Source organism: Physcomitrium patens, chromosome 14 (assembly GCF_059467195.1).
Source record: "Physcomitrium patens ecotype Gransden chromosome 14, ASM5946719v1, whole genome shotgun sequence".
Lineage (NCBI taxonomy): Eukaryota > Viridiplantae > Streptophyta > Bryopsida > Funariales > Funariaceae > Physcomitrium > Physcomitrium patens.
In genome coordinates, this window is record NC_143423.1 from 4,617,442 (window position 1) to 4,633,087 (window position 15,646).

The 15,646-nt window shown below is 34.8% G+C and overlaps 2 protein-coding genes across 4 annotated transcripts; one reads left to right on the forward strand and one right to left on the reverse strand.

Moving 5' to 3' along the window:
* Nucleotides 1–8,530: 8,530 nt before the first annotated feature.
* LOC112291665 (protein CYPRO4) lies at nucleotides 8,531–12,233 on the reverse strand. Of its 3 annotated transcripts, none has more exons than XM_024539425.3 (7): nucleotides 11,963–12,233; nucleotides 11,100–11,654; nucleotides 10,268–10,946; nucleotides 9,839–9,949; nucleotides 9,306–9,566; nucleotides 8,992–9,098; nucleotides 8,531–8,873 (listed from the first exon to the last, which is right to left on the reverse strand). In XM_024539425.3, the coding sequence occupies exons 2-7, from the start codon at nucleotides 11,651–11,653 to the stop codon at nucleotides 8,714–8,716; spliced, it is 1,872 nt and encodes a 623-aa protein (XP_024395193.1). In that variant the 5' UTR covers nucleotide 11,654; nucleotides 11,963–12,233; the 3' UTR covers nucleotides 8,531–8,713. The 3 variants fall into 3 exon arrangements, with proteins under 3 accessions (XP_024395193.1, XP_024395194.1, XP_073394914.1); XM_024539426.3 differs by having other exon boundaries at nucleotides 11,100–11,657; XM_073538813.1 differs by having other exon boundaries at nucleotides 11,812–11,978.
* Nucleotides 12,234–13,386: 1,153 nt separating this feature from the next.
* LOC112291666 (lactoylglutathione lyase-like) lies at nucleotides 13,387–15,558 on the forward strand. Its single transcript, XM_090255539.1, has 7 exons — nucleotides 13,387–13,482; nucleotides 13,683–13,736; nucleotides 14,070–14,149; nucleotides 14,371–14,441; nucleotides 14,801–14,890; nucleotides 15,151–15,228; nucleotides 15,491–15,558. Exons 1-7 carry the CDS (start codon nucleotides 13,387–13,389, stop codon nucleotides 15,556–15,558), a joined length of 537 nt encoding a protein of 178 aa, XP_090111665.1.
* Nucleotides 15,559–15,646: the final 88 nt, after the last annotated feature.

Below are 15,646 nucleotides of genomic sequence, written 5' to 3' on the forward strand. Positions count from 1 at the left end.
AGGATAACTCCATGAAAGGAGTTGTTGTATTTAGTATGAAGCTAAAGTATGAACGGGGTCCACTGATATAGACAATGTTCCTTGCATACTGTTGAGAGCATTAAATATAGTCGACACTTTCTATGATATTTACTGTAGTCTATAATAAAAACTATAACTACAGTATTTGGAATGTAGTGGAGAGAAACTATTTATCCTCTCTCCTTCTCCTTTTGTATATGAAACACAATCAAATCAATAGATTTTGTGTAAAGTTCTCTCTCTCTCTCCTTAGAAACTCTATTGTGTGTGTGTGTATTACTTATTACTATTCTTGTGTCTTTCTAAACATTCTCAACATGTTATCAGTATGATTTGCTCTTATACACTATTACAATTTTTTGCTTTAGTCTTCACCCTTTAAACTTGTTGCTACTCCTACTTCCTATGTGATTTTTACTACTTTGGTGTGTGACTCATGATCTTGCTACACTTCTTGATGGCCCCTCACACCTTAACTGCTTGCTTAGAATACTTGCTCCATTCTATGCCCTGCTTCCTTAGAATACTTACTCCAGCCCTGCCTCACTGTTGTGCCTTGCCTTTGCCGTGAAAGCAGTTGCCAACAACCACCAAATAGCCGTTGTTGCCATTGCCCACCATCGACCTTTTGCTGACATAAACCGTTGCCTGCCATTGATGCTGAGACTACCTGCTGTTGTTGTTGCTTTACTGTTGTTGCTCCGTTGCCACAATCCACAACCTTATTCAAAAAAATAAAAAATAAAATAAAATAATAATTAATTAGTATTTTTTATTTTAAGCTCAATTTTATTATTTTATTTGACTTTATATTTTAAAGTATATTTTACTCAATTTTTCTACTTGATCTTATATTTTCTTTACGGATTTATTTATAATGAGTGCTTCAACATCTTCAACTGCTTCTACTATGGTTCCAACTATTATTATTACATTTCAATATTTTCAAGCTCTTCTATTTCTAATATTGATTGTGGATGGAAACAATTATCTATTATGGGCAAAAATGGCAAAAGCAAATTTATTTGCAGAATAACTCTCGGATGCCATTATGTTTGAAGAATCTCCTACAATAAGTACTTCTATTCTTCCTGCTATTTATTGGAAAGCACTTCTGCTCCTTTGTCGTCATCTTGTACCTGCATTATAATATTAATATTTAAAAATAGAATATCCTGTAAAACTTTGAAAGAATCTTAAATTGAGGTTTGATCATCAAAAGACCATTTTCCTTCCACGTGCATATCATAATTGGACATATTTATGTATCTTGGATTTTCTAAATTTAAATGCTTTCAATAGTAAAATATATAGTATTGTCTCACAATTATGATTATGTGGACAAAGCATCTCTGAAGAAGAAATGATTGAGAAAAATCTCTCTACATTTCTTCATGTATCTACTATACTTATACAACAATATAGAAACATGAAATTTTAGAGTCATTTTGATCTCATGTCCTATCTACTTCTTGCAGAGAAGCAAAATGAGCTATTCTTGTGCAATGCAGAAGTTCATCTTATTGGAACCACAATTCCTAAATCTCATACACTTAATATTTTAAAGTCTAAGAAAAAATTATATAAATATAGAAAAGATGCTCATAAGCATCAAAGCAATCATAGTTATGACCATTTTTATCTGTATGGAAAGAATAAATGTTCTACTATTAATTATAGTAGAAAATAAAAATCAGAGATGTATTCTTGCCATAAATGTGGAATGATTGGACATTTAGTACATTCATGCTATACTTCAGAATATTTTATTAAAATATTCCAAGAAAATAAGAAATTACATGTTGAGGCTTGTGAAATTCATATCATAGATGTGTATATGGATTCAATTGGTGTTGATGATTTAGAGACTTATATGAATGTCAGTACCTCTAATGATGAATCAAATGATACACTCATTGATTTTGCAACAATACATATTATCTTGCGGAATAGATGATTTTTTATTGAAAAATCTTCAACTTGGCAAACTAAAAATATAATGACCATGGTTGGAAAAAATACGTTTTGTTTCTAAGAAGGAATATTTATGGTAAAATTATTTGGGAGTTCCACCATAAAATGTAAACATGTGATGTTTGCACCCTCAGCACCTCAGAGTCTGATCAGCTACCAAGATGTGCGTATCAATGGTTATCACCTCTCGACGGCCATTTTAAATAAAAAAAGAGGTTTTGGTTCTTGCAAAGAATCATAAAGTTGTTGAAAAAGCTTTTGCTATAGAAAATAGTTTATACTAAATTGTGATTTAGCCTCCTATTATATTTAATTTTACATCATCTATCACACAGAGTGGTTCTTATCTCTGGAATGGACGATTGGGACATCCAAGATCTATATTATTTAAAAAGATTATTCCATATATAACTTGGTACAATTTAAAGCCTATAAATATAGACTCTATGAAATTATGTCATGTAAGTGTGTAAGGCAAGATAATTTTTTGGCCTTCAATTTGAAAACTCCCATAAGAATTACCACCAATGCTTGAAAGATTGTATGGTGATATTTGTGGTTATATTAATCCAATATTGGGACCATTTCGTTATTTTTTAGTCTTTGTTGATGCATTAGGTAAACAATCACATGTTTCATTATTATCAACCTGTAACATGGAATTTGTCAATCTTATATCTATGCTTATTTATTTTTGGACACATTTTTTTGATTATCCTATAAAAACATTACATATAAATAATACAAAAGAATTTGCATCAAATTGTTTTGAAGACTATTGTATTGCAACAGGAATTGATTTGACATATTGTGTTCCATATGAACATACTCAAAATGGACTTGCAGAGTCATTTATAAAGCATATACAACTCATTATCTGGCCACTCTTCTTTCATACAAATTTACCTGCATCTATGTAGGATCATGTAATTTTACATGTTGCAACATTAATATGCCTCTACCTTTCTTCTTTTGAAATTATTTCACCATATGAGCTTATTTTGGATCGTGTTCTAAATATATCTCACTTACGAATATTTGGTTGTTGTGCTTAGGTTCCAATACCAAAACCTCAATGGTGTACCATTGGAGTTCATCAAAAAAAAGGCATATATGTTGGTTTTGATTCACCAAGCATTATTCGTATTGTTGATCCATTAATTGGCATATTATTACGTACACATTTGTAAAATTATTGTTTTGAAGAGAATGTATTTTCATCTCTTCAAAGAAGAGTATCTAATCAATAAAGAAATAAAGTACTTGTATTTGAAGCATTAGAAATGTTTACAATAAATCCTGATCCTAAAACATCTTTGGCTGAAACCAAAGTTGCTAAGATTTTGCATCCAAAACGGATCACAGATGAAATACTTGATGGCTTCAATGATGCACCTAGGATTACAAGAGTTCTTATTAATGAGGCTCATAATGCACCTACTTTGATTGTAGTGCCATTCACTACAGTATCTCAAGTTATAAGAGCAACAACTAAAAGAACTCATGGACCAGATAAATAATCATATAAGGAGAAAACTATAATATTGATTAATCCTGGTATTATTTCTCAAGAAATTTCCACTCATCCTATAAGACTACCAATTCATGATAATATATCCAGGCATAATGTACCTTCAATTCTTATAAAAAACAATCTTGGAATTAGAAAGAAAGTTGAGTAAAGAATTATCTATTCTGTATTATGCTACAGATGATATTTGGGACAGACCATCTATTATGGTAGATGAATCATTTGTATATATGATTATAGAAGCTTTTTCTTGCAAAGAAGATAATCTTGAACCTCAAACCATCAAGGAAGCAATGCGTTGCTTTGATTGGTCAAAATGGAAAATTTACAATTGAAGAAGAATATCCGTCTCTGCGTAAGAGGAAAGTCTTTGGTCCAATTGTAGACACCCTTACGTCTTGCCTTATGGAATATAAGATGGTATTAATATGCAAGGAAGATGCTCACCGTCAAATAACCGGCTATAAAGCTTGTCTTGTTGCCCAAGGATTTATTCAACAATTTAGCATTGGTTATGAATCCACATATTCTCTAGTTATGGATTCAATTACATTTTGATATATTATTGAAATGGTAGTTCATGCCACCTTTGAAATACATCTGATGGATGTGGTAACTGCATATCTATATGGTTCTCTTGATGCAAATATTTATATGAAAGTTCCACCTGACTTAGAAACAAGAAATCCAAATAGACCTACTCTAAGACAATATTATGGTATTAAATTATGTAAGGCCTTGTATGGTCTAAAACAATCCGGATGCATATAATATCAATGTTTTTAAGCTTATTTAAATACACATACGTTTGTAAGTGATCTATTAATCTCTTATTTATTTATCAAATGAGATAAAACTGGTTTTGTGATCATTGTTGTATATGTTGATGATCTTAACCTAGTAGGCACTAAATCTACATGCATTGCAGTTACTAATCTACTTATTCATGAATTTGAGATGAAAATACTAAGCAAAATAATTTTTTGTATTAAACTTCAGATTATGCATCTCACAAATGGTAGCATTTTTCTCTACCAACTAACATATATTAGACGAATCTTGCAGAGATTCAATATGATTGATGCTTATCTATTATCAACACCAATGGTTGGACTTAGTCGTGATAGTAACGATCCATACTATCCATGTAAAGAAGAAGAAGAAATATTGGAAGATCAATATTCATACCTTGCAACGGTTAGAGCACTTTTATATTTGGCTACATCTACAAGACTAGATATTATATTTGCAATTAGTATTCTTGCAAGACATAGTGCACGTCCAATACTACAACATTTGAATGGCATCAAATATTTATTATTTTATTTAAAAGGTACTGAAGACTTGGGATTATACTATACACAATTTGCAGATTCAAAATTAGTTGGATATTGTGATGCGGGATATAAATGTAATACTACAACAACTAAATCTTAAATAGGATATGTACTTTTAAGACATGGAGCTACAATATCATGAAAATCAGTAAAACAAACTATAATGCAATTTCATCTAACCATGCAAAAATTATTGCCTTACATGAACCATCTTGAGAATGCATTTGGTTGCGATCAATTAATAAATTCATTCAAATAACCTATGGATTTTTATATAATCATTCTCCAACTATCTTACATGAAGACAATAGTGCTTGTATTGCACAGATGTAAGTTGGTTTCATTAAAGGCGACAGGACAAAGCATACTGATCCTAAAAAATTTAGTTATATCTACGACTTGATTATTGATCAAACACTTATAATTAAAAAAAAAAATGAATCTGCAAATAACCTTGCTGATCTCTTCATCAAAACTCTCCCATTGTGCAATCATTCCCAACTTACTTATGGCATTGGTATGAATGGACTTACTTTTCTTAAATAAGAAAGTTAATGAACTCTTTAAATAATTAAGAAAAATGATGTTGTACTCTTTTTCCTTCATCTATGGTTTTGCACTTGAATACAATAAGGTTTTTTTAGATAAGGTTCTAATGAGGCAAAAATTGTTAATCTTGTGAGATTACAGAAAAGTATAGGTTATAATTCTATACAAATTTTATATCATGTAAATATTATGATGAGCAAAGAGGAGTGTTGAGAGCATTAAATATAGTCGGCGCTCTTCATAATATTTACTGTAGTCTATAGTAAAAACTATAGCTACAGTATTTGGAATGTAGTGAAAAGAAACTATTTATCGTCTCTCCTTCTCCTTTTGTATACGAGACACAACCAGATCAATAGATTTTGTGTAAAGTTTTCTCTCTCTCTCCTTACAAACTCTATTGTGTGTGTATATATTACTACTCTTGTGTCTTTCTAAACATTCTCAACACATACAACTTTGTCCAACTTGTGGTTCAGATTTTGGGAGTGTGATATAAATGATTATAAATTGTGCTAACAATCTTATTCAATTAGTGATTTTTATGGAAAGGCACCATTTCTTTTATATAAGTAGAAGAAGTACCAAATAAAGTTAATTTTTAAAATTTGAATTTTGATAATTTGACATTAATGGAATTCTAAAGAAATATTAATTTAATACTAATAAAAACATGACATAGTTCACATTTCTTATTCAATTAAAAATTCATTGATATCTTTACATTTATAATTTTTGTAAATAAAAATGTGATAATTAGCAGTTTTGTTATTGTATTTACAAACATTACTAACAAAGTACACTAAAAGATTAATCTTAGGTTCTAACATGAACTAAAATATATACTTTTGTTAATATAAAATTTATCAAACTTTTTGGCCTTTGTGTTTAGAATCTTATGTATGAGGTGAATTCCACCAAATTCTAACTCCACATTAGTATATTAATTTTTTTAAAAAAATCAAATAAGTCTCTAAAGTGTGTATCTACCAAATTATTTTGAGTATAATTAGAGATTTTTTTTTAATAATGTTATAATTTTTTAACTTTTATTATTCTTTAAAAAATTAAAAAATAACTTGAGTGATAGAAAAAACTATGATTAGAATAAAAAAAAAAAATCTAAAAGTATTATAATAATGTTTATTAAAAATCCTCTAAGCATAATATTTTTCTATAAATTAAGTAAAAACTTAATTATTTTGGTTATATTGCCAAAGTATAATTTGGTTATAGTTGACTAAAGGGACTATATAAAGTAAGGATCAAATTATTCTAGATAGAAGAAGTTTGACCTTTACAATATGAAATTATTCCAAATAACAAACTAAAACAATAATTTTGAATTTGTTGCAAATTTGTAAGTTGTTAATCTCATTTCACTTTTATAATTTAAAATTTTATTTGAAACTTATAAAGTTATGAAGTTTAAAATTAAAAAATATATTGGTATTTATTATAAATTTAAAAATATCATTTAAAAATAATTCTCTTAAATATTATATATATGTTATAATTTATCTACCATGTTATTGTATACATACATACATATATAACTATTTTTTTAAAATTGATTTCAAAATAAGTAAATAAATTTTAAGAAATAATAATAATTACATGAATTGGGATTTTATTGATTTATCCATGAAGAATTTAATCTTGTTTTATTTAGAATTAAAAACAAGGACCATATAGATTTTATTAGGTTGGTGGAGAAAATCAAATTTTTATTACATTGAAAAGAGACCAAATTTGAATTACTAGATTTAATCAATGTTTTTCAAAGAACAACTTCTGTGAATGAAATTAGTTCCTAGTCTTGTAACAATTTTTTTTTATAAATTTAATTATCTTCTAACCATTTTATAGCTAATATGTCTAAAAAAATTATAATATTTATTTTTTTAATTTTATTTTTAGAAATTGGTTGATTTAATCAATCTTAAAAATAGCTATGTTTTTAAGAATTATTTGCAGTAAGGCCACGAAAACTAGTTATTTAGCATGACCTTTAAAAAAAGAATGTCTACTTGGAGACATAATTTTCAATTTTTAAAATTATAATTAAACCATGTATAGAAATTAATTAACATAAATATAAATATTAGATTAGAACATAATTTTTTTTATACAATTTTTTTGAAGCAATTATTACAGACAAACTTTTTAATCTTTAATTATTTTAGAAATAGCACCTGAAATAACTTCATACTATATGTAAGTAATTAAATACTCAGAATGCTTACTATGTTTTTGAATGAATTATATATACTTAAAATTTAGATGTTTTTCATATGTATATGATACAATTTTGATACTAATCCAATTGAAAAATGATTTAGTGCATATATATATATATATATATAGATATATATTTTTTTACATATGGACGCTATATATAAGGGAAAACATACTCAAGTAACAGATTTACCTAGAATTCAACACTTAAAATACAATCTCTGTGTTGTACTGATTCAAAATTAACCCAGCAATTATTTTATTTTATTTTATTTTTCCCAACTAAATCTTCTACAAATATTGCAAATATGGACATATATGAAATTATCATAAGATATTTTGTATATTATATATTTAATTGGAAATTACAAAACAGAATTATCTAATTGAGCATCTCTAAATCTTCATTTTTTTAACCAAAGTTCAAGTTTTGTTCTGTTATTTTGTTGTTTCACAAGTGTTTTAAGGTTTTTTTGTTCTAAATATTTCCAAAAATTCAAGTTTTTATTATTAACTTAAACACAAATCTAATTTTAACTTTGGACAAAAACAATAATTGCTAATTAATTATGACTCAAGAGGCCTAAATATTCTAAACAATAGAATTGAGCTGAAGTATCCTAGTGAATTGGATTGCACCAAGATTTAGATACTGTAACCAATTATGGGATTGGATTGACACTTTCGGCATGATGGGAGCATTTCAAGTGAACCCCTTTGGCATAATAGGTGGTGATGATCAAGTAATGCCAACCATTACAATGCTTTTGTACCATTTAAAATTCAAAAACCTATTTATTTCAAGTGAAAAAATCATGACTGCGGCTTGGAGACAAATATTCCACAAATAGCTCACTCTTCTTCCCAATTACAAATGAAGTAGTGGTAAGCCTTGCAATATCAAAGATGATCAGAATTGATTTAGCGATTGTCAAAGATCAAAGCTATAGACATTCACGCTACTTCCTAAAACTGGACAAAAGAAGAACACTCCAGTAAAGTGATTACTAAACTTTGTACATGTTCTCCACGTCGAATGAATCATTGAAAATCTGCCTACAGTTCAAAGGTTGAATGAACTCAATTCCTGTCGAGTAGCTACTACCAGAGGAGCTTCTCCTGAATCGTCGAGGAACTTTTCGTGCATGAACGTGCTCTGCACAATAGACTCCGGTTTTGCAACAACCTCGTAGCAATAACAGCTTTTCAAACCTGTTTGATGCCTGCATTCACAACACCCAGCAGGGTAATAATCAGTTGAAAAACGGAAGCCTAAGAACTAGGCTCTATTTTTAGTCTATATACTTTCGAAGCGTACTGAGTTTGAAGTCAGATTCTTACTTGTAGCAATCATGCGTGCTGTCCTTCACAATATCAAAATTCCAAACGACCGTGAAAGTTCCAGCCGAAACTACCAAATACCGCTCTTGCTTGCCCTCCTCTGTGACCTGGAAAAAGCAAAAGGAAATTCGTGCACAAGTTACAGAAGGATGCAGAAACAAGAGCTTGAAACGGAGCTCTAAGGCATCTAGCACGATAGAACCATTGGCCTATTTAAGTGGGTACAGTAGTCTTCTATAGTAAAGATAATATAAGGATAGCGGAGGTTATAATGCGTTGAGAATACGGGAACTTTCAACCAAGTAACTGCTTACCCAAGAAAATTTTCCACCGTGGAGTTTTTGTTGCTTGCCATCCCGATGTGCATCAAATGCCCGGAGCTTTAACAACCTTGGTGCACCAATCTTACCGCCCATACGACCAGAAAATCCAGTCTTCATCCTACCATCCTTGTCTCTAAAAACTGTACTGATTAGGATCAAGTACGTGTCGGTGGTAGCTAACACCCATTTACCATCATATGTAACATCAACATGTGTAATTGGAGACCCCAAACCAGGAAAGGCGGTTTTAGCCTGCATTTCAAGTTCAGCAGTAAGATATGAGAACGACTTTATAAGATAGTTAGGGTTTCTAATTAAGACAATCAACCAAAATCCTTGGGGCACTATGCTGACCAGTGAGAATAGCAGGAGGAAACCCAGTTTGAGCGTGAAAGAAGAGAAAACATAAAGCAAGTTTTAAGACATACAAAAAATTCGATGTGGCCCATTGACTCAGAAGTGCGCATACGGTGGTAATATAAAAGCAAAGTCTTCCTGATGAACCAGATAAAATAATGATTTACCATTCTCATGCTGGTGGTGCTATACAGCCTCACTTTGCCATCTTTAGATCCAACAACCACGCTGCCATCTCCGGATGTTGCAAAGCAGCTAAAATTAGTTCCTCTGGAGAACTGCACAGTGACATATGAGCAAATGAGACAACTGATATGATGCTATGAATAAGCGAGTTAGCATAATAAAACCAAAGTAAAGTTTCAATTCAAACATAAAGCAGGGGAAATTATCCGCACATGTGAATTACGTATTCATTGCTTAGAATACAAAACCAACACCTGTCCACCAGAGTTACCTCCATGACAAGGACGTTCTTGAAGAACAGAATGTCTTTAGAGCAAATCCGTGTTACCATAGTCCCGATCACACACTGCAAGTGCTCAAGTAAGACAACCTCACAAAACATAGCTCACACTATGATTGCATTAACTGACCTGGTGGCCCTCTGTCCAAGTCAGAGCGGCAGGACTGGCAAGCTGCTGAACAATTCCTTGAGAATCCCTCATATCCCACCTGCAGAGTCTGTTGTTATCTAACCCAAGAAAGGTAGAGCCATTACTGTACAATTGTGCGCCCTTGCTATCATTGGTGACATCCATCATTGAGATGGGGGTTCCATCCTTTTCAAACTTCCATTCTGCAACCATCTTCCCTGTTCCAATGTCGAGCTGGCTAACACCACCAGCGTTGGCTTTCCCGTCCTTGGATGGACTAATCAGCATCATATTGCTCTCCCCTCTAATGAGCATCCCCTTCTTTGGAGTTCGGAAGGCAGAGCTTCCAATAACAGGTCTCCCTCCGTCCTGGAAACGAATAGTAATCCCTGTACCCTCCAGACCGGTTGATCGGTTAGTCAGCACATCCAGACCATAATCGTTGACCAGAAAACTGTGATCCATGCCACCCATTGCTAAGCTTTGAATAGCTGTTTTTGAGGGTGTCTTCAGAGTCTCCCTGAGCTCTTTTGTCTTCGAAGGTGTTGGTATCACATCTTCGGCATCCATCCAAACAGAGTCATCTTCCTCCTTACCAGACACCCAGCCCAAGAAGTCTTTTCCAAAGACTTTCACTTTGTTTGCTTCAGTTGGTTCCAAGAAATATGTATTTTCGAACCTGCCAATGCAAGAAGAAGGCGATCATCATAGTGTCAAGACAGAGAACAAGTACCTGATTCTCATCAACTACGTCAACAAAACCGATTGAAAAAGTTGTATTACGCGGAACAACGATAGCCAACATCTCCATGCAAAAGACAGCATAACTTACTTAGCATCTTCGTACTCTATAGAACAGGCTCGGAATTGTTCCTTGATCGGAAACTTTAAGGCCCACACACCTTTTGCCACAAAATCCACACGCATTTGATCCTCGTAGAAATGCATCTGTAGACGATCATCGACTCTAGCTCTGGCACCACCCACCTCAAACATCCAGAATGAGTAATTTTTGTGTCCCACGGTAGAGCTTCTCCACTCTTCATCCTCTTCATCCTCTTCGTCATCACCATCCTCTTCTTTAACAAACTGCCAACCCACACTCTTAGCAGCTGTGAGCCACTTTCCTTGGATGTATTGGTACAACTTGGCCTTCCTCAAACCTGACACTGATGCAGGCCCATCCAGAGTGAGTGAACCCATTCTGAGAGAAATAGTGGCGTCAGGGGTCGAGAAATCCGAGGAATCTCTTCGCGGTGCGGGAGCTGGAGTCCCCACTTCGGAGTCATGAAAACTTCTCTCGGATGATGGACTCTGAGGAGAATCGAGTCCATCATCCTCGGAATCAGATTCCAAGCGTCCATCACGACTAGCTGTAGTTCCCATCCTGCTGATAACATTCAAGAAAACATAAAATACTCATAAACCCTCCACAGTAATCAAACTACTGCAAAATACACAAACGTCACTATACTATTCTCTCTATTATTTGTTCCTCACAAAACTCGTAAAAAATAACCCGCATTACAAACAGGGCACGATACCTTACAATTTCCAACCCCGAAAACTGCCCACAACTGCAACCAAGAATATTGTAATATCCGAAATGCAGGTGGTCTCAACCCCCAAAAAATTGCAACAGTCATCAGGTAGGGCTGAAGCTTTGAAGATTCACAAAGCAACACGGTTTCGTACCTTGTCAAACGAGGCAAAGCTTGCGGGGCCGGAGCGCAAGTATTTGAAAAACTGCAAAGCCAGACACGATTGAAAAGGTCATCGCAGGTGATCCGAATTCGTAGAGGACACCAAGAAAATCTGCGCCACCAAACCCAGGAATTCAAATGCGCAGCAGGATGGCGATGCTTCCTTTGATTTCCGCCGATCCTGTGGCCGCAGGCGGGAAAAGCTGTGCTGCACACGAATATACGGCACGCTCACACGCCTCTCGCCCGTATACAGCATACGTATACGAATCGACGTGGATTTTCAGTAAAAAGAAGAATTCGATGTAAACATTTTGATCACTACCGAAGTTAATGTCGGTGAAGTTCACGCGAAATGATTATTATTACATTCTGTTATTCTATCTAACCCAAGTCTATATTAAGACATGATGTTGTGTTGTATTTTCCATTAATTTTCCAACGAAGAGTACATCCCATACGGTTCAAACAACAAACATACAAACAAACTAACAAACAAACTAGATTTATCCACCAATAGATGCAGTGTGTTGATGCAAGATGTGAAGAATGACCCAATTTCGAAATCGCTCACAGCTGATCGGAACCAGTGCCTCCAGGATGGGCAAGTGGCCGCCATGGTTCAGCTCGGTGAAGAAGAATGAGGACAAGGAGAGAGGAGGAGGGCGTGGTTTCTCGTAGCACTGCCAAAACGAACTCGCACTCCATCTCTCATTGTAGCTTCGTAGGCTTGCTGTTGCTTGGTTTGTCAGCTTTCGATCGACGAGCGGAATAGCCTGGTGGTGGGCGATTCGCTGACCTCTCTCTCTCTCTCTCTCTCCAGGTAATTGCTGTTTGAGGCGAGTACAGAAGCAGAAGAAGAGCGTGTTTCGTTGACGTACTGTTCAATATCTGTAATACTGTTCATGGAGATTGAATTCCAGTTTCTAGAGTTTTGGGTCACAGAGTTGGATTTGATTTGGATTTGGGTTTGGTTTTGGGTTTGGATTCGGATTCTGATTTTCGAGATTTCGCTGCGTCGTCATGATCGCAGAAGTCGTATGGATGACGAGTATCGTGTAGCTTCGTTTCCTAGGGGTTGAGTTAATGTTGTGCGAATCCCTTTCGTGATCCAATTTCACACGAAATTTGAACTTTCTGGATTCGTGCCGCTCGAGCTTGCTGTCAATGTGGTAAAATGGGGTTTTAGTTGCAACATTTGATTGCGCTAAAGCTGTGATTTGATGGTGACGGCATTACATGATCGTTTGAATATAATGGCGGAGCTCATCTCTTTTACGAAATTACGAGTGACACTAAAAGAATTGGATGTGGTTACTGAGGGTTGCTGGTAGATTGCTTCTGTGAGCTATGTGCTGAGTATAGTTCTGTGTTGGCAAGGAGCAGGAAGGTTGACGCTCGAGTCCTGCAGTCAGCATGGCTGCAAATGCGGGGCCAGAGTCTGTGGCCAACAACCCGGGCTATTGTGACAGTCCATATGCAGCCACCCGAAGCTACTTTCTGCAACAAACTGTGACTATCTCTTGCCTTACTGAGCCTTAGTGCAGTAATTCTTCAGCTGTAGATGATGATGGTGCAGATGCTAAGTGGATGAATTTCTGAATGCCTCCTCACTTAGAATAGACGACTACGAACAAAATTTTGGGGAGATGTCTTGCATCCAAACCCTCATCGACGCTGATAATTGGTTCTAATGTTTCCCAGATGTACAGAATCAAGGATCCCAAAGCAAGCCTGGAGTTCTAATCAAAGGTTTTGGGCATGACGTAAGATGTTTCACCTCATCGATTCTGTTGATTAAGTTTGGTGACTATGCCGTGCTCAATACAGGCATTGGTTGGATAAAGCTATGTACAAGGGGTTTTATCAATGATCTATTATTCTTATTGAGATTGATCGGTGATGTAGCCTTATCAAAAGGCTCGATTTCGAAGAGGCCAAATTCAGTCTATACTTCCTGGGCTATGAGGTACTAGCATTTAGTGCCTTGAGGCATATGGGTTGAGAATATGCTATCACTACATACTTTCATTGAATTCTGCCCTAGACTGAAAGATTCTATAGTAATTGAAAATGTTAATGAGATCCATCTTACACAGAATCCGGAAACCATCCCCAACGACTCGTCAGAGAAAACTGCGTTCTTATTCAATTGCAAAGCTACTTTGGATCTCACGCAGTAAGCTTCATCGTTAGTCTGCTATAATTGTTGTGTATATCTTAAGTGCATATCTTCACATGATTGTGCTTGGCGTATCATTTCTGACACTTTGTTTTTTTCATTGTCGCTGATATCTTCCCTGCATTTGATAGCGTGCTGGTGAATCTATTGAATGTTCCATTTTATTATTAAAAATTACAACAATTACATCCGCCCTCGCTTTGATTTGCGGAATGCAGTAATTGGGGAACGGAATCAGATCCAGACTTCAAGGGCTATCACAATGGAAACAGTGATCCACGAGGCTATGGTATGTGTTCTAAGACATCAACTTTTTTGACCATCCTTAACTGTAGCGTCATTATCGTTTGTCATTTTCACCAGCCGTTGAAACTTTAGCCTAGATTTCAGTAGCTGTATTCAGAGACTTTAATTTTTTTTTTTTTTTTTTTTTTTTTTTGTGAGGAAATGTGGTACTGGTACACCCGAGTCTTTTCGTCAATGAGTGCAGAATGTGAGGCGAGTCTTTCTATGCAGTCTGATGTCCATTATACGCTTCATGATACCTATTTATAGCAACACGTTCTCCTGATACATTCTAGAAATAAATCAGAGGACCCCCTCACGAATTTCAATGAATAAGTTGCCGACACTTTGATGTTATTCCAGGGCATATTGGAATTACTGTTGATGATGTCTACAAAGCATGCGAAGGCTTTGAGAAGCTAGGGGTTGAATTCGCTAAGCGCCCAGATGAAGGTTAGCCATGCTGTTCTCGGTTGGAGCCGTTTGTGTAATAATTTATTGTGAAAAGTATTGCCTGGGTTTTTAAGCAGGACTAGACCGTTTCAATATTTAAATTTTTCCAGTATGAAGAATTTGCGTACACCTTGTTTCTTGCCCATTGCATGGATTTCGGCCGCTGTTGTTTGGAGATTGTTTTCTGATATTAAACAGCAAAACGATGAGAATCGGGATTGAAATAAGGGTGGGCTTCATCATTTGTGTGCGAATTACAGGAAGGATGAAGGGACTTGCGTTCATCAAGGACCCTGACGGTTACTGGATTGAGATCTTCGACTTTGGTCGCATGTCCGGTTTGATCAACGGCCCGTCGTCCTAGAAATCGGGATATGCGTATTGCTATATGCCTCTTGGATATGGGATTGCTAAAGAGCACACGTCCGTAATAGATTTCCCAGCCACATTGGTACAGACACGGTTGTGAAGCGCTGTGAGGAGTATCTGGGTTCTCCATATGAATAAAAATCGTTGCATAGATTGCATAAGCTGTCTTCCTCCGAGTTAATTTTGATGTACTTATATTGTTCATGTATTCCTTAAATTTTCATCCTGTAGTTTGGTGGCCGGGTGCTGTAATGGTGACCCGAAGTATGAATTCGATTGTTTCAGCTGCAAGCGCGTGATTCACATTCTTCCTGTATAGACAAGCTTAATTGCCTAATTCCCAGTGATTGAACTTCAGCCAGTTACAAGAATGGCAATTGTATCCAA